The following is a 24,506-nucleotide window of genomic DNA, read 5'->3' on the forward strand; positions in this document are numbered from 1 at the left end:
GAAATTCTTGTGAATAAATGCCAAAATCCCTGAATTCTTTATTGATATGGATGTAAAAGAGAACATAGATAGATCAGTGTTTCTTAACCTGGGTTGGAGTGAACCCCAGGGGTTCGGTGAGTAAGTCTAAGGGGTTCAGCGAAGGTAAAGAAACACAGACCCATATTTTCATAAGATGATTAAATCTCGGCAAAGAGGCTTCTTAGAACAGGTTTTGAACTGGTTTGCTCCCAATTTACAGGCTTAATCCATTTCTTTTAACTGCTAGTCCTAGATCTAATGGGAGGAGGAACTGGTTTGCTCAGTGGAAGGTCGACACGCACTTGGTATGAGGGAATACAACAGACCAATGGGCAGCGTGGTCTCAAATTTGGACCTGTTTATAAAACATGCTGTCAAAATGAGAAGATTTTTGAATGGGAATTTGCTAAATTATTCGCTTGCTAGCTTAGATATATCGGTTTTGAATTTGAAACAAAGAATCTTTATTATCTAGTTCCGAAGGGTTCGGTGAATCCGCATGTGAAAGTTGTTGGGTTCGGTACCTTTAGCAAGGTTAAGAACCATTGAGATGGATGGATGGATGGATGGATGGATGGATGGATGGATGGATGGATGGATGGATGGATGGATGGATGGATGGATGGATGGATGGATGGATGGATGGATGGATGGATGGATGGATGGATGGATGGATGGATGGATGGATGGATGGATGGATGGATGGATGGATGGATGGATGGATGGATAAAAAAAGTCTCTGTACCTCTGCTTAAGTACAGAGTTTCTTTGCCACCTTTGGCAGGGATAGTATTTGAAACCCAAGTATGACCATGAAAAACTGTCTTTCTCAGGCCTCAAACTACACTACCACATGTAAAACCACAACAAAGAGCTTTTTACGTTGAAATTCTTGTGAATAAATGCTCAAATCCCTGAATTCTTCATAGATATGGACGTAAAACAGTCTCAAGTCTTGGTTAAAAGCAAAAAAAAAAGTGCAGGTAGCATTTATTTTACGTAAATATGTCAAATGTGTGGCTCGTCTTTAAAGTTCACTGTTGCTCCGCCTTACCACAACAAAGAGCTTTTTACGTTGAAATTCTTGTGAATTAATGCTTAAATCACTGAATTCTTTTTATATATATGGACATAAAACAGTCTCGATTCTTGGTTAAAAGAAAAATAAAAGAGCAGTTAGCATCTATTTTACGTAAATATTGCGAACTATGATGTCAATGCCTTAGCGGCTAATTTCTCCATTTTTTTCACAACATTTCAAAATGCATGCAAGGTACGAAAATATTATAATTACCTTGAATCCTCGGACAAATCACTCCTGAGACAATCCTTCCTGTTTGTATGTGGTACAGCTTTCTTACTTTTTGAACCGAAATCCACCGTTAGTTTGCTGCCTGCGTGTTTGTGAATAGCTCCTCTTGATGTGTGCGGCCCCCTTCTTAAAGAAGTTGTGCAGTGCATGTCCGAGCTGACCCGTCAATCATGATGATGTCTATGAAACACCATCAAATGTGCTCTGATCTTTGTCAAAATCTCACAGATGTGAAAACGGTGTCTGCTTTACCTAAAATGACCCAAACATTTATAGGTTTTCATATTTTAATAAGGCTCGCATGCAAACATTGACAGAAGGGGGAAAATAAATCACTGAAACCTCTACCTAAGGAGACTTAAAGAGCAATTGAAACCAATTTTTACCAAACAATTTAAGTCAGGTGTGTGCCCAATCTCTGATGAGTGGTTTAAAGCTGCCCTGCCCACTATAAAACACACATCTGGTAAGATTTGTCTTGATGAGAAGCATTGTTTGATGTGCATCATGGCTCGGTCAAAAGAGCTGTCTGAAGACCTGCGATCAAGGATTTGTATAAAGCTGGGAAAGGATACAAAACCTTTCTCTATAAGTTTGGCTGTTAATCAATCGGCAGTCAGAGAAGTTGTCTACAAATGGAGAGAGTTTGGCAATGTTGCTTCTCTTCCAAGGAGTGGCCGTCCACCAAAGATGACGCCAAGAGTTCAGCACAGAATACTCAGGGAAGTAAAAAAGAACCCTAGAGCGTCTGCTAAAGACTTAAAGAAATCACTGGCACAGTCCAATATTTCTGTGCACACATCAACTATATTTAATCTTCACAAAAAGGCACTTGGACACTGCACAGAAGTTTTTGCAAAATATTTTGTGGACTGTTGAAGCCAAAGTAGAATTTTTTGGGAGTAACACAACGTCATGTGTGGAGGAAAAATGAAACAGCTCACCAACATTTTTTTTTTATGCTGCCACAGGGCCTGGGCAACTTGCAATCATTAATGGAAGAATGAATTCAAAAGTTGGTCTGGATGTTTTGCAGCAAAACAGTCTTTCAAACAGTTAAAGCTAAAAAGAGGATGGATGCTGCAACAAGACAATGATCCAAAACACAGAAGTAAATCAACTTCAGAATGGTTTCAGAAGAACAAAATACACGATCTGGAGTGGCCAAGTCAAAGTCTGGACTTGAACCTCATTGAGATGCTGTGGCATGACCTAAAGACAGTGATTCATGTCAGACATCCCAGGAATCTGAACTGAACTACAGCAGTTGTGTAGAGAAGAATGGGCCAAGATTAGTCCTGATCGATGTGCCAGTCTGATCTGCAACTACAGGAAGCGTCTGGTTAAAGTGATTTCTGGCAAAGGGGGTGCCACAAAATATTAAATTTGATGGTTCACTTACTTATTTCCCCCCCTTCTGTCATTGTTTGCATAATATCCTCAAAAAAAATATGAAAACCTTTAAATGTTTGGGTGGTTTTAGTTAAAGCAGACACTTTTTTCATCTGTGTGATTTTTACAAAGATCAGATCACATTTGATAGTGATTTCATTCAGAATTGTGGGCGAATCCAAAAGGTTCAGATACTTTTTCATACCACTGTAGTTCACTGTTTTGTTGCCTATTGTGAAACGCCATCACTGTCTAATTAACAAAGTAAGACAGAATAGTTGGTTATTGTTGGGCTAAGATGTCAAGAAACAGTGAGGGAAAATGAGTAGGGTGTACATTGTGTGGATTCGTGATTTTTGCAATTGTAATCATTTGTGCTCGTTGAGTGTAGGACTGAATTGAGCCAGTGTGTTTTGCTTGTCGCATGTTTAAATGTCACGTGATTGGTCGTAGGGAGGAAAGAGCAGGCTTTCGAGTTGGGCAGTTTAGATGAAACCAGCTCATGTGGAAGCGAGACAGGTTATGATCAGCAGATTACAGCAGCACTATTTTCTTTCTTATTTATAATAAAAAAGTTCAAAGACAAAGTCGTGCTGTCATTGTCTGCTGCGACAAGACTCATCATTTGCCGGCTTCAAGGTGCTTATTTATAAGATCGCACCAAAATTGAAATAAAGTAATATAAATAAGTGGATTACAGTATGTGTAGCATAAAACACATGGTGTCCACTTGCCGTGCTGTTGCCTTGGAATTAAATCAAACCAACACAGTAAGCCTTTTTACTTACTTTAACCATAAATGTTGGATTTCAAAGACAACAGATTAAATATGGTTGATTAGAAAAAAACATGCAGTTACATATTCATTATTTGCAAATGTACAGACACTCTGTATTTTACATGAAAATAATTCAATTAAATGAATCCACCACAAAGTAACATACCCTAGTTTATGATGCTATTTTTATGTGGATGGTCCATTAATTATCATAGTTTATGATGCTATTTTTATGTGGATGGTCCATTTATTATCATAGTTTATGATGCTATTTTTATGTGGATGGTCCATTTATTATCAATGTAATCCACTGTAACATAGTCTGAACAAGCAAAGTACATAGGATTTTTTTTTTAAATCAATGAATAACGTTCTAACTAAATCACATTGCACGTTAACGAATGAATGAATGAATGAATAAACATTCAATAATTATACATAAATATTGTCCCCAAAAACCGATAACAAATATTAAATATATTCATCTCAAAACAGTTAATAAGTATTTCATGATCTTGATCTTTTATAGGTCAAGTACCGGTAACTATTTTTAGTAATTAGAAAAAAACAACTTCATAGAGGCCTGGTGGCCATCCACCAACTCTATGTGGACGTTATGTCTGGATTATAATTGTTTTTGGATTATTAAGATTTCATATTTAATTCTTTTATGAACAAAGAAAATATGCATTAATAACGCATGAATATAAAACCATCCATCTGTTTTCAACACTGCTTATCCTTGTCAGGGTTGCGGGGTGTTGGAGTCTATCCAAGCTGACTTCGGGCGAAAGGTGGAATACACCCTAAATTGGTCGCTAGTCAGTCTTAGGCCAAAGACAGAGACAGACAACTATTTGCACTCACAATCACGTCATCACTGAGTGGGATTCAAACCCACAATTGCCTGTACCCAAGTCAGGCGAATGTAGCACAACATCATCACCATTAAACCAATTTTTCAAAACAAAATGAAAAACAAAAACACTCTGATTACTGCCTCCAATAATGCTCGAAAGTATTTTTTTCCCCACAGGATTTAACTCATTATCATTGAGGGTGAAAGTCGTGCAATTCATTTGAACGGGAGGACTGGCTGTGATGCCAGTCTTTCGTTGCTATTGACAGCTGCCAGCCGCTACCATTCAAAATGGATTGGACGTCTAGTACCGTCAATAGCAGACAATGAATTAAATGAACACCCTAAAAGCAACTGAACGCACTTAGGCAGTGATTCACACACGTATGACCAGAGGGAGCCCGCACTCAACAACATTACGTTGTCTTGCTCATCAGGGAGAAGCTGGTCCCACTGGTGCTCGCGGACCAGAGGGTGCTCAGGGACCCCGCGGAGAGTCAGGCACACCTGGATCATCTGGACCTTCTGGCGCTTCTGTAAATGATTTGAAATGAAATACTAGCTTATTAGAAGGATGGACTCCGGTGATGCTCACTTGAGTGTTTTGTTCATTGAAGGGAAACCCTGGTACCGATGGGATCCCTGGATCTAAGGGATCATCTGTAAGTAGAGGTTTTGAGTTCTTATTTTAATAAAGCAGAAATGAATGAATGAAACTGTGTGTTTTTCTTCAAAGGGTGCTCCCGGTATCGCAGGCGCTCCCGGCTTCCCGGGACCTCGTGGGCCTCCCGGGCCTCAGGGAGCAACCGGACCTCTCGGGCCAAAAGGAACATCTGTACGTGATCACATTATAATACAGGGAACAGAGATAGTGGCTTTCGTCTGGAAAATACATGGGTTTCCACTGTTGAAGTAGTTCAGGATGATGGTCTTTTTTTTTGTCCTTTAGGGAGATCCAGGTATCACGGGCTTCAAGGGAGAGGCTGGGCCTAAAGGAGAGATTGTAAGTCACATTTGATTTTTATTGAGATTTACTATGTGAAACACATTTTCCTTTAGACACAGCGCACTTTATTAATACTTACAAAAGTCATACCAAATATATTTCCATCCCTATTTTTTAGCTTATCCCAGCAAACTTTTGGCAGCAAAACCAAAGTTGCAATGGCATTTCTTTGTTTTTTGTTGAAATAGAGCTAGACTGAAATCTCTAGCAAAGATGTCAAACTTGTTTTTGTCGCAGGTATCCAGAAAAATTGGTTCAATATTTCTGTTCTATCATATACCTTACTATCAGTTGACGGGAAACGGGGCGCGAGGCTGCTCCGTAGGGGGCCTATTTTCAAAAACTTAAAATTCAAATATTTTCCAAACCAAAGCCGCCAGCGACCTAAAACCAAAACATGCACCTCCCTTAGGCATATATGGGTCTCCATGAGCTGTGGCATATAAAATTTAAAGTCGTTCCCTAATAAAATTCCGATTAATTATTTTTTATATTCCGTATTTTTCGGACTATAAGTCGCACTTGAGTATAAGTCGCACCAGCCAATAAATGCCCAACGAAGAGGGAAAAAACATATATAAGTCGCACCGGAGTATGAGTCGCATTTTTGGGGGAAATTTACTTGATAAAATCTAACACATAGAACAGATATGTCATCTTGAAAGGCAATTTAATATAAAAATACAATAGAGAACAACATGTTGAATAAGTGTACAGTGCATGAACAACGAAATGCGAATATACTGTCCTCACCAGGACGCTACGGCTCGGTCCTGGCTATACAGCGAGCTAAACTCCCAAATGACGATGCTGGACGTCCGTATAATTTGCTGATTCAATTTCGTGCTCGATACCAAACAGGTTCGCATCAGTGTAATAAATCATAATTAGGTGCTATTACAGCAATGACACAAACAGTTAGCATGCATTCGCTAGCATTAGCACATCGTTCAAACAACCACACAATTGGCTCTAAGTGTCCAATCGTGGGTGGAAAACACACAATAACAACAGAAAAGATGATACACACTCGCGTTGCCTCTGTAGAGATATTTTACAAGCATAAACAATGAGCGTAGGTTTGCAGCCGTGTTTCTCTCTCTCTCTCTCTCTCTCTCTCTCTCGTCCACTCGCTCAGACGCTGCGTAGCTGTCTGTCTTCTTCTGGCGTATGAGCGCTCTTCTTCGCGTAAACAAGTGCAAGTGCGCCCCCACTTGGGCGCGAAAGCGCCACAAACTAAAAGCATTATTTTCAATATAAAAAAGTCAATAATACAATTGAGCACCCATTGCCAAAGGCAGAACGCGAACGTTGCCATAGCTATCAAGAGTTATTCAGATAACTATAGCATAAAGAACATAGTTTACCAAACCATCAGTGTCACTCCAAAACACCAAAATAACATGAAATGATATCATAATGTGTTAATAATTTCACACATAAGTCGCTCCTGAGTATAAATTGCACCCCCAGCCAGACTATGAAAAAAAACTGCGACTTATAGTCCGAAAAATATGGTAAGTGTAACAAAACTTAATGGTTATAAAATTAACTAATAACTAATAAATCACTCAATTTTCACATCAGAAACTTAATACTTGAGGAAAGCATGCAAAATCATCTTAATTATAACTCAACAAAAGCAGATTTTGCATTTTTCTATATACAATCACAACTCATTTAGGTTGAAATATGATGTCACTATTGCCTCAGCATGGTTTGTCGACCATCTGGCCCTCGTCATTTTTAGACTGAAATCTTACATAAAATAAAACACGTAAAAACCGAATGTTTTTATGTATGGATGCAGAAATGTCTAAATTACTACTTTTTTGCCAAAAAACGGGCAGATAGCTGAAAATTACCTGATTATTTGAATTTAAAGTTACGCTGTTCTGTATGGATACAAAATCCAACATGGCGGCCATCACAAAACAGAGTTTTTAAAGCTGAAAATTCTTCTAAATAAATGTGTGAATCCCGGAATTACTATAGGTATGAAAAGCAAAAAAGCGGGCAGTTATCATTCATTTTACGTAAATATTTCAAGCTAAAGTTTTTTCCATTCATTTCATTTTTTTCACAACGTTTCAAAATGCCTTCATGGTCCTTTTTTATATAATAATTACCATGAATCGTAGACCAAATCACTCTTGAGACACTCCTGCGCTGTCTTGTCAACTGATATTGAAGTCTATGGTCCTATTTAGTCCTTGCTCTCTTTTCACTTTATTTTAGAGCGTATTCACACCTGCCCTGTTTGGGTCAGACCAAACCAAAAAAGTTTGTTGTGCGCACCTTTGTGGCTGGTGTGAATACAAACCAGCGAACTCAGGTGCACACCAAACAGCCAATCCGAGACCACACCAGATAGGTGATGTTGGTTCGCTTCCAAGCTGACCACGGTGCGGTTCGCTATAGGTGTGAAAGCGACCACACCGTGATCCGGACCATAGTTGAAATCACACACCTTTTTGCACGTAACAGGCTTCCGTAGCAAGGAAATGCTGTTTGTTTAGCATCACAGTCTGTAGTTTGCAGTACGTCAGCTAATTTGAGTCAGGGTTCAACGTGGAGCAATGAGGAACGAAATGTCTATTGTCCTTGTAAAATGAACATGGTGTCAGAGACCTCTGTTGCTCCAAATTTCCCGCAAACGCTTGTTATTGGATAAAACAAATCATTATGACTACATTTGTAGTACTCTGGAGCTCCGTGATTGTTTACTTGCTTTTTTTACCATGTTACCCCGCCCAGACTGTTTTGTCGAATGATTGAATGATTTTTGTACATGTGTAGGTTTGTTGTCAAATCCTGAGTTGCTTGCTCATATTGTAATGTGAAAAGGAACCACATCAAAAAAGTCTGGACCAAATGTATTTTGGTTTGGATTAGGGTTGCCAACAGTCCTGGATTGAGCGGGACAACCTGGGTCCCGCTCAATCCAGGACTGTTGGCAACCCTAGTGCGGACCAAAGAAAGATGACTATGGCCTTTTCAATATGCCCTGGTACCAACTAGCATTGCACCAACACCATTTTTTGGCTCTTGATATCGATGCCTGGCTGTGTGGTATCGGCCAATGCCGATACTGTACCGATATCACGTTTTTTCCTTTTTTTCTTTTAATATTCAATTACTGCATACTGACTTCAATGTTAAGTAATTGCTATCATGGCTTGGTCAGACGCTACTTAACCCTTTAAGTGCCAGTACAAAATCAAGCATCATTGCTGACTTTTAACAATCCAGAGCTACAAATACAGTGCTCCGTGTAATAACTACTTTGCACCAAAAGATGGCAGACGTTTGCCATATTTCCTCATGTAGTTACTGCATGTACAGTTGTAACTACACGAGGCACTATATTTGCAGCTCTGTCTTGTGAAAAGTCAGCAATGTTCTTGTCGCAATTTTATGACTTTGGCGCTTGAAGGGTTAACTCATTAGCTGTCATTGACGCCGCTAGATGTTTGTTCATTCACTGCCAGCCTCTTCTTCAAATGGATTGGACATCCACTAGTCAAAGCTCATATAAATTCACAGCAAAAGCATGTTTGAACGCCACACGATTGGACGTCTATCATCGTCTTGGATATGGCGATAGGTGCTCCTTTTTTTATTGCAGTGTGTGTAGCTGGCAGCCGTATTGGGTAGGGCAACTGGTGATTGGAAACTAGATCTTAAAGCAGAGGTGGGCAAACCGGTCCTCAAGGGCCGTAGTGTGTCCTGATCTGTGTTCCAACTGATCCAGCACAGACAGTTAAACCAATGAGGTTTCTGCTGAAACAAGAAGCACCTGACTGCGATCAAATAATTGTGCTTGCAAGCCAACAGATTGGAGGAACGGTTTCCTCCTGATGGGTTGGAACGGAAACCGGCACCCACTATGGACCTTTGTAGAATACTTTGCCCACCCCTGTCTTGAGAGTACATATTGCGCAGCAGTAGCACATTATTCCTTACTACTCCCTGACACCGATTTGTTTTTACTGATACTAGGTGTCGGTGCAACACTAGTACCGCTAACTCACTTCTAACTTTGAGGAAACATTGTTTCTAGAAAAATCCACTACTAACTGTAATGCTGATAACGGCTGTCCTTTGCAGGGACCAGCTGGTCCTCAGGGAGCCCCCGGCCCACAAGGAGAAGAGGGCAAAAGAGGACCCAGAGGGGAACCTGGTGCTGCTGGACCACTTGGACCTCACGGAGAGAGAGTGAGTAATGTTAAATGTCGGGCTGTTGACCATTCGATTCATGGCTGCTGATTCGATTTAAAGATGATATAGGTTGAATTAGAACAGGGGCGTCCAAACGACGGCCTACAGACCAACCCCGGCCATCGGGACAGTTTTTAGTGGCCTCCAGAAAATTAGAAAAAACATCAGTGAACATGGGCCGCATAAGACACTTGAGCACTTCTCAGCCTTACCTCTAGATGGGGCTAGTCTCTTAAATAGTGCTTTTCCATTAGCTCCGGGATCAAAACCTGGCAACATTTTGGATTCATTGTAGAAAACTGCACGGGTGTTAGTGGGCCGCAACGGACTGGAACGCTGTTCGGTTATAAGATTCGGAGCCGGAACAGTGTTCCGGTATACGGAGCTTTGATCCCAAAAATATATCGGCAACTGTCAAAACCCTATGTAAAAAAAAAAAAAAAAAAGGAAAAAAAACTGCTAGGCTGCCCCACACGCATCTCATCTCCATGGAGAAAACCATCTACCAACATCAGATTTACATAAACAAGTGTTAACATCAAGCATAACAAAGTTCTTGTGTGGTGTCATCTGTTTCCACCGATATTAATTATTTATTTATTCCACGGACGGCATGGAGGTTTTTCCAGCTGGTGCAGTTATCCGAGTCTGACGATGACGAGTCACGTCAATATGGGCATGCACTCAGCACTTTCTAGTGCATACCAGATTGCTTAGATTTACTTTATTTCTGTCGATGTCCCTTTAGGGGCTCTGTAGTAGATGGGGAGAAACAGAGCATCTTACCTGTCATTGTGCACTCTGGACTTATTTTTGTTCATTTATGTTAGGATATTTATTTAGTTATTTATTTTTATTTATAAAAGTCAATGTTTGTGCAATCTTCAAAATATTATTCAATTTTACTGCGCGTATTATAAATCATTTGTACATATTTTTGTGAATGTATGTATATATTATATCTTTGTTATTTAAAAATCAAAAAGTAAATGTTTACATTGACTTAAATTTTAATGTACATCCTATGTTCTTAAGTACCGGTAGTTAAAATTAAGATTTTGCATTTAGAAGTGAGGAAATGAGGGAAAATAGAAATTAGGAGATTGAGGAAATTGGGATTACTGCTGTTTTTGTTAACTTTTATATTGCAAATCATTGAAAAAATACAATTTTTAATGAAAATCTTTTTTTTTTTTTTATGTGTTATAGGCGCCAAAGGCAATTTTCTTTCATTTCAGTGGTTTTAGGAGGTTTGACCCCCAATGCCCCCCCCTACACACACACCCGTAAAAAAAAAAAATGTGGCGACTTTCATGTCAGGGAGTTCCGGCAAAAAATTCTAGGCACTTTCACCACTGGGAAACTGTTAAATTGTATTATTCTGTTTTACATTAGAAACATAACAAATATACTACAGTATAAGAAATAATACAATGTGATAAACTGAGCTCGTTCGATCTCGTTGTGATTTTTAAGAGAGCACAGAGGTGCTAATCATGGCAGCACAGGAGCATGCCTTGAGCACCAAAGCAATAGAGGCCCAGATATACCACACCAGGCAGGTTCCAGGGTGCAGGCTGTGCAAAGAACCCTCTGAAACAGTCCAACAAATAATAGCATGGTGTAAGATACTGGTAAGGAATACATGGAACGCCATAACCAAGTAGCCGGTATAGTGTACAGAAACATCTGTGCACAGTATGGACTGGAGACCCCAACATCGCAATGGTAAACATCACCCAAGGTGGTGGAAAATGAGAGGGCTAAGATCCTGTGGGACATCCGGGTACAGACCGATAAGACGGTCGTGGCCAACCAACCGGACATCGTGATTATAGATAAGCAGCAGAGGACATCCGTTGTGATCGATGTAGCCATCCCCAATGATGGCAATATCAGGAAAATGGAACACAAGAAACTAGAGAAATCTCAAGGGTTTAAGGAAAAGCTGGAGAGAACCTGGAAGGTGAAAGCAACAGTGTTGCCCGTGGTCATAGGAGCACTCGGCCGTGTCTCCCACACTGGAGAAGTGGCTCCAGCAGATACCTGGAGAAACATCAGCTATCTCCATCCAGAATAGCGCAGTCCTAGGAACAGCAGAAATACTGCGCATGGGCCTCTGGTAGAAGACTCGAGTTTGAGATGAAGTGCCACCCACCCTACCAGGAGAGATGGGGGAGGGGGAGGGAAGAGTTTTTTTGTTTTTTTTTTGCAATATCCTCTACCCTTAACTCATTCACTGCCATTGATGGCAATAGACGTTCAATCCAATTTGACTTGGGGGCTGGTATCGATTGAACGATCGCTGCCAGCCCTCCCAGTGAAAATGGATTTCACGTGTTTTGCCGGCAGTGGCAGCCAGTGAGTTAATATGTAAAAATAAAAATATACACTCATACATACAATACATATTATATACCCTTTTTTAACCCCTGAATTAGTACAATACCATCCAGAATAATTTAAATTCTGTAACTTTATAGCCTAAATGTGTCTAATTCATCATCAGGTCATAATCATGTTAAATGATTTATGTTAATGGAATATAAAGATTTTCCTGATGTAATTAAAGAACAAAGGGTAAAGGAGTCACACATCCATATTGATAAAGTCTCTCTCGTCACCTTCACATCTGCCATCCACCAGACCGGGTCGACATCTTTATCAATAAAAGTGCTCAAAACATAAATAAAACGTCCGCAAGAAAAAAAATTTAAAAAAATAACACTCACACGTACAGTGATATCAGGCCAACCAATCTGCAGTTTTCGATGGCCAACCAAACAATGTGAAAGGTTTTGATGACTTTCTGTAAAGCTTAGTGAAAATTTGCTATGTAACTGTAAATAAGAATCAAGTAGGTACATTATTGGCGAATTTGCATTTTTTTGTTGTTTGTGGCTTGGCCAAATAGAAAACGTTGCAATGGCGTCATCTAGTGGGATCCTAGTGCAAAGTACATGTTGACGTGATGGTAGAATCTTAATTTAGCAAGGGCACAACTTTTTCTTATAGAAATGAATGCTTTACTGCTGTCTTTTGGCATCTAGAGACAATTGGGGTTTGCTCTAAAACTGGTAATAAATATGGATTCTAATTTGTCCCAAGAATACATAATTACTATCACACATTTCATGGAGAAGCCAAATAACTAAAATGTTTTAAAAAGCTTTCGCGTATATATTGAAAGTTTGAGAATGAGTAACTAGTACCATTCTAATATTGACTGGTTTGTTTCCAGGGATCTCCTGGTAACCGTGGCTTCCCAGGTCAGGATGGTCTGGCTGGTCCCAAGGTGAGTCCTCATTTCTTAGAAGACAGCTAATATGATTACGTTGCTGCTAAAATAGAAATATGCCCTTATTAAAATGCATTAGCAAGAGATAGGAAGGTGCTGTGGCTCGCATATAGTCGAAGTTTACAATTTGCAATTGCAACTTTTTGCTATCATAATCATAAAATGTCATTTGTGAGTCAATGTTATCTCTTCCCACACAACTGTAATTCCATTTCAATCCTCTAGACACCTTAACCTTCAGCCACCCTAAAAATACTGCTGCCCATCTTTCCTGACATATTTACTAGCGTCTAGGATAAACACTTTTAGCCTCTAAATTTCCCTAAGATCACAATAACGCATTGTCTTGCATTATATAATCTGTGCTATTTCGGGTGGACATTACGCACCTCATTAGCTCTGTATAACTTTTTTTTTTTTTTTTTTAATTACTCGCATGCACTAGAAATGTGTTTAATGATGCATGTAGCAGTAATAAGTCCGGTGTTTCAGAGAGTGAACGCCAAGTTACACCCTCATTAACCATTCTTAAAGGGATCCACGGATAGAAAGACTTGAGGTTCTTAAAAGATAAATGTTATTAAGAGATAAAATAATTTTATATGGAAACCCCTTTTGACGTTTTCATTTTTATACAATTTGTAAACATTTGTTTAGCTAGTAAGTTGCCATTGTTGTTCACGTCGTAGGGCGGTGATTATCACACGGTTACGCTGCTGTCCTTCCAGAGTATAACTCTAGATCAGTGCTTCTCAATTATTTTCTGTTACGCCCCCCCCCCCCCCCAGGGAGACGTAAACGTTCCGTGCCCCCCCCAACTCTCTGCCACCACTGTAAATATACTGTAGTATCATTTGTATATAAAATTCTTATTATTATAAGTGCAACTCTGCATAACATTGTGTTCTTTTTAATATTAAAGAAAAAACTAATATAGATCAACTTACAATAAAGTGTAAAAAAAAAAAAAAAACAACAACAACAAACACATCCATTCTGTAAAAATACACTCGATACATTTTTTGACAGTTTGATGCTGAAAAATAAAATTTAACAAAATCAATAAATAATAATGAATTCAAATTGATGAGCAAAATTAACTCATTAGGACAATATGTCGAACAATTAGACCGAACAAAACTAAAATTAATACAACAAAAGGACAGTGCCATTGGACAGAGGGACGTTTTTTATTTTTGCTCCAGGCAGTATCAGTTCCTTTGCTATGGTGTGGGGTTATTTTGCACTGAGCAGCTTGGTATGCCACCTTATATGATGCTGACAGTGCTCGCTGGTTTGCTGATGTAACACTAACAAAGTGGGAGGATTATTGGCAATATTTGGCACTTGCTGAAAAAAATGATTCCTGCTGTCCGCTGCGAAAGTAAACAGTCTGGTCTTTCCTCATCTCCCACTGTTCTAAAAGTCAAAGTCTACAGCTAAATGCTACATATGCTTCGTCATATTTCCTTGTCTAAGCTTTTCATATCTCCAGAGCTCTTTGCTGTGTGCTCGTTTTGTTCAAAAGTACTGTGCACCCACTGAAAATTAGAGTTGCACTGCCACCCACTGAGTGGATGTGAAATTACACTTTGTTCTAGTTTGACAAAAATGTATGTTCCCCAAGGTCACATGCGCCACCCCCAGCATCGCTCTGCGCCCCCCTAGGAGGATCCGCCCCACTGTTTGAGAAGTACTGCTCTAGATGCATAAACATGTCATCTGTTCAACCCTTTCAATTTGAACCCGAGAGGAACATTAATGATGTTGTTGACAGCACTGTCGATATTTCACAAAACGAGCAGCAAAAGCAAAATGAAAAGGAAAGACAGGATGAGACGAGATGAGAGTAGGGGGGAAAAAAAGGGGTTCTGCCAAAATGTGCTACACCGGTCAAACGTCTACAAGAGGCAAATTTGACACCCAAAGAACTACGGTACGCTTTCAGCTTGTTTTGTTTAGATGCATACAGACAGAACATACTAAAGATGCCTTAAGAAAAAAATAATAAGGCTGGTTTAAGTATACTACGTGACTAATATGGTCAACAGATCAACAATCTGCTGTAAAGCTACCACAAGGAAACACAATGATTAAGAGTATGAAAGGGAAACTCATGCAAAAAGTATTTTGAGACAATGAAAAGGTAATAAAGACTCAATAAAAACAACAGTCGTAAGTACTCACCGTTTTGAACCGATGAGCGCATGTATTGGACGTCTCGCCGCATAGAAGGAATAGACCCTACTCACGTGACGTCACAGCCACGCCCCCGCGCCATGTTGTCCGTATACTCGTCATGTTAATGCATTAGCGCTTCGTAAATTCCTCCTATTGTGGCGTGTTTTTCTGCTCGTTAACATTAATAATCAAAATGGTGAAGTCGTGTGTGGCGGTCGGTTGCAAAAACAGAGCAGATAGACGGGGAGACTTGAAGTTTTACCGTATTCCGAGAGACCCGGACAGGAGAGCGAGATTGACTGCTGCAATTCGACGAGAAAACTGGGCTCCAAACGACTACCACGGATTATGTAGTAGTCATTTTATATCTGGTAAGATGCATTTAATATATATTTAGAGGGTTTTGGGCTGACAACCACAATTAAGATCATTGCTAGGCTAATCGGGGACGTTGTGAATGAACTACCTGAAAATATATAATTGTAAGGGGATAATAAGACAGTTGTCATACAATTAATTTACAATTTCACTATTGAGGTCAAAAGCCAAAAAATAAATTCAACTAGGGACAATCTGGAGTAGTGCTATCGCACTTCATATTTATTACATATTATATATGTATGTAGTGAGAGTGCTATCGCTAAACCATATAAACATTAAAAGCCCTAGCTCCATTGACAAATGACATGAAATACATTAGACTTGACAGTGGATGTTAGCAAGAACAAAAGATTTTGAATTGAAAATTTCGTAACTCACCTTCCCGAGCACAAAATAGATTCCTGCCGAATTTTTGTGGACGAGGACCTGTTTCACCTAACCAGCAACGAAGTATTTATAAGCCTCCAAGCTCTTAAAGTTTTTCAAACTTTCGTGAGAATAGGCTGATTTTGTGTGGACAAGATAGTTGGAAATATCGTGGTAGCAGATGTCAGGCAAAGACGGCGAAGACAGCGGGTCGAAAAACATCGATTTAGGCATCAAATATGGATCTGGCGAATGGATAAACTGAAGCTTTTCCACATAACGCCTTTTATGCAACGCATCCAATGAGTTTACAGCGTCAGATAACACCGGGGCTTCCATGAATTGCTCTATAACTTGCACGACTAATTGAAAACAATGTGAATAAGTCTAAAAAATACGGACAATATGGCGGCCGGATACAGCGACACGTCATTTTGTGACATAGGTGGATAGGGTCTATAACGTACCGTACGAATACTATTTTTGGACCACAAGGCAGCGTGACGTCACCATCGTAAACCGAAAGTGGGTCAAAAGAAGCGCGCTCACATACACCCCATGCTAGTACTGCTTGTTTTCTGCCCGTAATCTTTCAAAAAAGAACATTGTGCGTAAACACTGCTGCTATGGAATTTTTAAAAACGACTCCAGACATTACAACCGTCCACATATGAAGGAGGTTGTCTTCTTACGTTTCCCGAAGTTTAAATGGTATCTGACTGTCTGACTGAGTCAGACTCACATATATACTGTATTATATTTATGAACAATCTTTAGTGGTTGAGAACTGGGAATTAAAAGAATTTCTTGTGTTTGTGTGTGTACGTGTATATATACTGTATATATATTATATGGCCTCCTACCTAGTTACTTGTAGATACTACTACTGCTTTGACTGACATTTATATATCACAACAGTCATGTCGGCATATTTTTCCAAAAAACGGGACATAATATATAAGAAAGACAGGGCATATAGTGTTAAAGGATAGCTTGTTGAAACAGGAGAATGTCATTGTCAGTGGCGTAAGGCAATGCACACAAGAAAAAGGTGTCGATAAAAAGGTTACCTCTGGATCAGGTCTGCTATTTTCCCGTCTTTTTCAGCCCTCGACACTCAAGCCATCTCTTTAACTGAACATTTGTATGTTCTTCCACATCTTTACCATTGCATTTGGCACCAGGGACATCATTTTCAAACAGAATTGGTAGGTTTAGCTCAGTAAACATCTTGTTCGTACACTATTTACATGCATCTAGCATGAGGGACAAACGCGAGTTTTGACCCTCCTAGCAACAGTTGCTAACATCATCAGTACTGTATTGGCCCGAATATAAGACGGCGCTGATAATAAGACGACCCTCTTTTTTTCAAGACTCAAGTTTGAAAAAAGACTTTCTGAACACCAAATTAGTTTTTATACAGAAAATAATTACAATACATCTGAAACAAATGATTATAACAATATATCTGAGAGACAAAGCATGTTATTTTGCCTCATTCGAATCTTAATATCTGAACATTTTAAATACGTAAACTAAAGTGCAACCACATTCGTAAATGAATGGTTTCTAGTTTTTGAAATGTAAATAATCCAATCTATTGTGATAAAACAACAAATTTGGAATAACTGCATTAACCATAAGGGGTTCGCGTTGGCCTGGGGAGTCAAGTTCAGCATTCGCTTCCATGATATCTGGCGCCATCTAGCGTCGTGAATGGGTATAATGTCTAGACCCCGAATATAAGACGACCCCCACTTTTTCAGTCTTATTTCAATGCAAAAAACACCGTCGTATATTCGGGCCAATACAGTATTAATGAGCAAATGTGACATGTTACGTGCGGTACGCTATTGCCGTTACCCGGTAGTATTCGTCGAGTGGCAGTGACAAACTACGTCATCACCCCGAGCGTTCATTGTGCTCTTAAAACAGGCGCCCTCCGTAGGTCATAGCATGTACTAAATATTATAGATTTTTAAATCAATGGCAATATTTTGTGTGTTTCTAATAACATTTTAGTAAAAGTGAACAATTGTGGCTTATAAGAACCTACAAGTCTTTAAGTTCAAGGTTCCCTTTAAGCACTCATCTAATAATTAAGATAGGTTGTCCTACAATTACACATGCATAGCCGAAATAATTAACTGTTTTGTATTATTTTTTTCAATAGGATTGCGTTAAAAAGAAAAAAGAAAAAAATTAAAAAACTTTTAGCTCTATATTTCTCAAAGTGTGAGGGCTTGAAAAACTACATGTATGAATAGTAATAATGTTCCAAGGAGTTTATGGTGGTAAATGGTGTTATACTTATATAGCGCTTTTCCACCTTTCAAGGCGCTCAAAGCGCTTTACACTATCTCGTCATCTACCTACTGGTGACGCAGCACCAGGAGCAACGTGGGGTTCAGTATCTTGCTCAAGGACACTTAGACGAGTTCATCAGGGCGGAGAATCGAACCCACAAACCTCTGGTTTGGGGGACAACTACTCTACCACTGAGCCACGCCACCCCCACCCCATGATGGTCTGTGCTTTCCTGTGCAAACGGTAAATAAGCAGCCAAGCATGTCATTTCAATTGATGGCCACCCGGTGGTAGCATAGCTCCAGATCCGTCTCTGCACCAATGGCCCAAAAGTCTCGTATATCAGAAGCAGAATCTCATCTAACGTCATCTACCCGCACACAAATCTCATTTACACTCAAATGAACCTGCCAGAATTTAATCTGCTCATCTGAAGTGGGTCAATGAAAGGCTTCACACCATTAATGAGGAGACCATCTACTCTTATGAGTTTTATTTGGGGGGGGGGGGGGGGGGGGTGTAAGAGGCCTGTTTTTAATGTTCACTCTCTCTTAGGGTGCCCCCGGTGAGCGCGGACCCGCCGGTGCCAGTGGTCCAAAGGGTGCTAATGGTGACCCCGGCCGTCCTGGAGAGTCTGGTCTACCTGGTGCCAGAGTAAGTTGAAAGAAATAATGATTAAATTAGGTATGGATCATACTTGAGAATAATGCGTCAGTGATGTGTCAAATGATCTGATATCACGTTTATTGTGTCAAAATTATCATTCGGAACTTATCATAATTTTACCAAAAGGAATATGTCAGGGATTCGTTCATGCAAATAAAAAAAATAGGTGCACAGTCATGATGTGCTTACAGGCAGAGAATTAATTTAATGTACAATTAAGAGGTTTTTAAATAATGTTATCAAACACGGACACATTTATTAACTGTGTAGAGAAGTTGTCATTTATTGACATTGTGACCTTTGTTGCCTAGCCAAAAACTTTGTATTGTAATTAGGGCTGCAGCTATCGATTATTTAAGTAATCGATTAATCTATCCATTAGATAGTTCAAATAATAATAATCGATAAGGAACATTTAATGAGTTGCAGAATAAGAGTTGTAAAACGAAGGCCTGCTCAGATTGCACATCAAAAGAGCATTAAATGCAAATACAGAATAAAATTCCTGAGTGTTTTTTTCAAACCATGCAAAATTACTCTATCATTTCACAAGAACAAAAAATGCATTTAAAAATACATTGAAATACCTGAGCTTAGCCTCAAACAGTACAAAAAAATAAATAAATGAGGATCGATGTAGGTGCCTAAAATAACGTTTGGATAATATTTATGTTAATTGTAAAGAATTAATTTGGTTATATAAGACAGGCTTGTTCTTTGTTTATTTGGGTTTGTGGGATGGGTTTGTGACCTCATGTCGTACAGTGTAAAGGCTAAGCGAAAGCTGTTTTGGGCAAGTCTGTCGACGTGAAGGCAGGATGGAGTAAGGAGTAGAGCCCAGACAATATTTTTGGCATCCTATTTATCTCTTCCTCTTTTTGTATCAATCTCTCAGTTGCTCTTTTGTTTACGTTTTGGATGTCAAGCTGTGGATTAATTTTTGTTGGATTATGAATGAATAAAGTAACGAACTCAAGAGAGCGGCGTGAGAGTTTTTCTTCGCCGCTGTCCCACGGTGTGCGAGGGAGACGGAAGAGGATAGCGTCAGGCTGAAGGGCTTTGTTGTGGATCCTACAATCGAAGTACAACAAAAGAAATATTAGCTGGCTTGAATAGCAAAAGGCTGCTATCTTAAATGCTATAAAATACAATTTTTTTTTTTTTTGTACAATACTCATACCAAATCGTTTAAACACATTACTAAAAAAAATTCTAACAATTGTTATAAACTAAATTACGAATACATAAACATATTAGCTCAAACATAAACTTACAACTTTATGTTGGTCTTAACAGGGAGCAGCTGGATCCAGCCATGTTAGATGAGTTATGTCCTATTCAAAGTAGCCACCTAAAGAGCATACGACATGAGAAAAAAAGTCTTAAATGGCATTATTATGTGAATTAGAATCATATTCTGAGACGATTCGACTATATACAACAATTTAGCAAAGCGCAGATGACAAGAAATTAGTCTTTTAATCTGCTGATTAGCCACGCCTACCATTATAGGGCTTTAGCGTCCCCAACAGGTGGATGACGTCGGTGGTAGACTGGGCTCATCGGTTTTACTATTCAGCCCATTGAGGGGGAATTATTCAGAACGAGGAAAACGCGACGAAGAGAGCCGCAAAACGTCATTGTTTCAGTCTCTCTACTCCAATATTTTTACAGGATATTCTTTTTATCCAAGTATTTATCCCCAATAGCTATATAAATGGCTTGAGAAGGACCAGTCAGTCCGTCGAGGGGGAACTATTCACAACGAGGAAAACGCGACGAAGAGAGCTGCAAAATGTCATTGTTTCTGTCTCTTTACTTCAATATTTTTACAAAATATTCTTTTTATCCAAGTATTTTCCCCAATTGCTAAATAAACGGCATGGTCATGACAAATAACAGTCTTGTGCTAAATGGAATATGAAATAATAAAAATGCATTTATTCAGGACGACATGGCAAAATTACTCCATAATGGTCAAAACTGTCGACTTCACCTTTAATGTCGCACCTCCCGAACGATATTTTATGACACCTAAATCGGACATACTGTATGTCATTTCCCTTCCCCGGCTTCGGAGAATGTAAACAAAGCAAAAGGCGTGACAGCTAGCCGACATGCTAACCCAAACCGAGTGATGTTTCAAAGTCTTCGAAGCGGAAAATCACACATAACTCTCCTGAATTATTTGACATGATGACTGAGTTGTCGATTGTCTTCGCGGATTGACAAACCGCCCGGCGGAGAGCAATTTACAGTTCGTTCCCCGGAGGAGGGTGGCTGCAGTTGTTGTGCAACTAACGTGCTAATGTGCATGAGGAGAGCTTTTTACATGCCTACCAATGATCAAACGTAAGTAGTCCTTTATTTAAAGAAAGTTTGTAGTGTTTACTTTGTAATAGCTGTATTAATATTTGACATAATACTAAACAAGATGTTTACTCACTTCCTCGTAAGTCCAATGGTCCCACAGTAGTCGTCGGGCTTCTTTTGGCCAATATCCACGGTGAATGGGAGCCTTTTGAAACTCCTAAAAGGCGCATACGCCTCTCCCTCATACAGAATGATTTTTCTGCAGCCATTTGGCTGGCGTGATGCGAAAAATAAACGTATTAATCCGCAAAATCAGCTGAATCCTTCGTCCTCATACACAACAGTACGCTGTATAGTGAAGAGGACGTCTTCTACCGTACACGTCACAGCGCCCTCCTCCTCAATGCAAGATCGAAGCCGGAAGTCACTCATTTTCATGGCGCGGGATTCAAAAAACTAAATAAATATAGCGATCGCTTCCACACACATCCAAGCGGTCCATATCATTCAGGAGCATAAAATACCACGTGTATTATGAAATAAACATGCTTTTTCATGTCACATGCACGGGTCTTAACAGGGAGCAGCTGGATCCAGCCATGTTAGATGAGTTATGTCCTATTCAAAGTATCCACCTAAAGGGCAGTGTATCCACCCAAATCAATAAAACTAAATGCAAAGGCTTTCAAAACAAACCATTACAACGCCACTCTAATTAAACGAATCCTCGAAACAGTAAAATTTGATTTGAAGCTTTTTTCCAATCGAATTCCTCGAGTTGATTTATTAATCGTTGCAACACTAATTGTAATGCAGTCTTTAGATTTAGTATATATTTATATTTGTCTCGAAGTTGTAACGGGATATGCAAATCAATCTTTTCCTATTTATATATCAATTGATACTTTTAGATTAGTTGTGTTTGTACTTTGTAATTACCGTTAATTGGAAAATTAACTCAAAAAATTAACCCCCAACCCCCCCAAAAAAAAATTTGAAGATTAAGGGCACTTTCACACTTTAGGCAAGCAAAAGCTTAAAATAGATCAAAACTTTCAGAAAACAGTTTTTAAAAAAGGGGACTTAATAACCTCTTTTTCACCTTATTCATTTTTTTCTCCTTCTGGGACCATCAAGAGACAAAAACTACCTTCAGCAACACTGAATTCTAAATTAACAACACAGTAATTACAATTGTAGGAGTTCCAGAATGTGATCATGTTTTATTAGCAAAGCAACAACGGCATCATCCCCAATCAAATCAAGTTCTACCACCTTATACTCCTTTATGTGCCTCCATTTATTGCCGTAGCAATGCAATCTAGAAGACGATTCCATTCCAGCATGCAGCTGTGCCTCTCATCTCTAGGCAAATTAAGTGTTTGTTGATTGTGTGTGTGTGCTCTGACAGGGTCTTACAGGACGTCCCGGTGATGCGGGTCCCCAAGGCAAAGTCGGACCTTCTGTGAGTGCATTTTTTTTGTGACTGCTGTCAATCAAAATGAAACAAAAAGACCGCCTCCAGCTTCAGGGGCTATTATTTAGCTTCTTTTTAGTAATTGCACAATCCAATGACAATTCACATTATTACCTCCCAGCCTGCCATTCCCAATGTGTTTGTGTCTTTGGCATATTATTGTTCCCCAGTTCATTCTTCCTTTATTCAATATTAATAACTTTGCTATCTTAAAAACACCAGAAACTACAATTGACTTTTTCCAACCATACAGGGAGCTCCCGGTGAAGATGGCCGACCAGGACCCCCAGGGCCACAGGGGGCACGCGGACAACCTGGCGTTATGGGATTCCCTGGCCCCAAAGGAGCAACTGTACGTGAGCTTTCACGGCATCAGACTTAGTATTGTCTCAATGCAGCTATTAATTATTTATTTGTCAATACATTATTTTGCAACTAAAGGAATCTCAATGGTGCCCATCAACCATCTGCTCGATGTGATGGGAATCTCCAATTTTTGTTGATCAAATCTCACTTGTCCATTCTGTTTCGATGACTTGTTTTTAGGGCGAACCTGGCAAATCTGGAGAAAAGGGATTGGTTGGAGCTCATGGTCTGAGAGTATGTGTCACCCAATCATCAACAAAAGAAAACCCAAACAACACAGTCACATGATCATTGAATTTGTTTCTTCTTCTCAGGGTTTGCCTGGCAAAGATGGTGAAACTGGTGCTGCCGGACCTCCTGGTCCTGCTGTATGTATCCACATTGGATGGTTGTTCATAAGGATTTTTTTTTTTTTTTTTTGGTAAGAAAAATGTATTTCATGGCAATCGCTAATTTGACTACTTGAAACTTTAGGGCCCCGCTGGTGAGAGAGGAGAGCAAGGTCAGCCAGGTCCTTCTGGTTTCCAGGTATACAGCAGACACTTACGCACACATTTGCTCAGTTATCCAATGAAAGGCATGCACTTTGTATCAAAATTGTGCTGTTTTGTGTCAATAGAAAAAAAATCTTGCTGTATTTTAGACAAAAGACTACAAAAAACCTAGAATCATACAAAAACTAGTGGAGCCCTTTGAGGGGCCGTTTACATGGTGACTCTCCGAGAATATGAAAAATTTCAAATTTTCATTTACTGTTTATGGTTCTGTCTCCATTCGAACAATGTCGCAATTCCAAATGAAAACGATGTAGTATTCATGCCACCCAATGATGCACTTTGACCCCGACGACCTCCTCAGCCCGGAAGACAACATACCTGCCCACTCCAGGCAATAGCTTTTTTCTTTTGCTCCAAAAGGCACAAAACAGAAACATTGAAAATATATAAATTAAAAATATTGTAAAAACAGTTAATTCAAGCCGACGTTCTGCCATATTTGCTATTTTTAACGTTTAGTAGCACCGCTGCGCACGCCCAATGTGACATGTGCGAGTGCGCCCCTGAGAGTATACCTCCGCTTAAGCAGCCAAGTTCAAAGCATTGCCATATTTGGAGGACTGGGCACTCTAACTTTTCCCGCATGCCCCCAAAATGCTATTACTCTATCTCTTATCACATCATATACCTTGCAAATTTGAGTTAAATAATCTAATCCAGGGGTCTGCAAGTCCAGTCCTCGAGAGCCGCTATCCATCTTGTTTTCCATGTCTCCCTCCTTTAATACACCTAAATCAAATGATCAGCTCATCAGCAAGCTCTGCAGGAGGAGCCTGATAATGATCCTGATTATTTGATTGTATATTTATATACAATATACAGTGGGGCAAATAAGTATTTAGTCAACGCAGAGGTTGCGCTAGACTTTTTCGTTGTCTGTCATTTTGACTGACAGGTTCATAAAAATCCAGTCATAATCTATTTTTACCCGTCACTTAAATTTTTAAAATGAAATGAAAAAATGAAATAAAATGCAACTTGCTCGCTCAGTAGTTGCAGAGG

At 39.4% G+C, this 24,506-nt stretch overlaps 1 protein-coding gene and 1 long non-coding RNA gene across 3 annotated transcripts in view; one reads left to right on the forward strand and one right to left on the reverse strand.

Moving 5' to 3' along the window:
• col2a1b (collagen, type II, alpha 1b) overlaps positions 1-24,506 on the forward strand; it is a 113,277-nt gene that overhangs the window by 42,475 nt on the left and 46,296 nt on the right. For both annotated transcript variants that reach the window (XM_057846087.1, XM_057846088.1), the window contains 12 exons: positions 4,800-4,898; positions 4,980-5,024; positions 5,099-5,197; positions 5,312-5,365; positions 9,479-9,586; positions 12,831-12,884; positions 18,681-18,779; positions 22,516-22,569; positions 22,835-22,933; positions 23,128-23,181; positions 23,262-23,315; positions 23,422-23,475. In XM_057846087.1, coding sequence (XP_057702070.1) covers positions 4,800-4,898; positions 4,980-5,024; positions 5,099-5,197; positions 5,312-5,365; positions 9,479-9,586; positions 12,831-12,884; positions 18,681-18,779; positions 22,516-22,569; positions 22,835-22,933; positions 23,128-23,181; positions 23,262-23,315; positions 23,422-23,475 — 873 coding nt within the window. The remainder of the gene's footprint in view (positions 1-4,799; positions 4,899-4,979; positions 5,025-5,098; positions 5,198-5,311; positions 5,366-9,478; positions 9,587-12,830; positions 12,885-18,680; positions 18,780-22,515; positions 22,570-22,834; positions 22,934-23,127; positions 23,182-23,261; positions 23,316-23,421; positions 23,476-24,506) is intronic.
• Positions 18,672-20,183, reverse strand: LOC130921799 (uncharacterized). The gene is made up of 3 exons (XR_009064400.1): positions 20,066-20,183; positions 19,764-19,862; positions 18,672-18,768 (listed from the first exon to the last, which is right to left on the reverse strand). It is a non-coding gene; the product is annotated as an uncharacterized LOC130921799 (long non-coding RNA).

The sequence above is a fragment of the Corythoichthys intestinalis genome, chromosome 9, assembly GCF_030265065.1.
Source record: "Corythoichthys intestinalis isolate RoL2023-P3 chromosome 9, ASM3026506v1, whole genome shotgun sequence".
NCBI lineage: Eukaryota > Metazoa > Chordata > Actinopteri > Syngnathiformes > Syngnathidae > Corythoichthys > Corythoichthys intestinalis.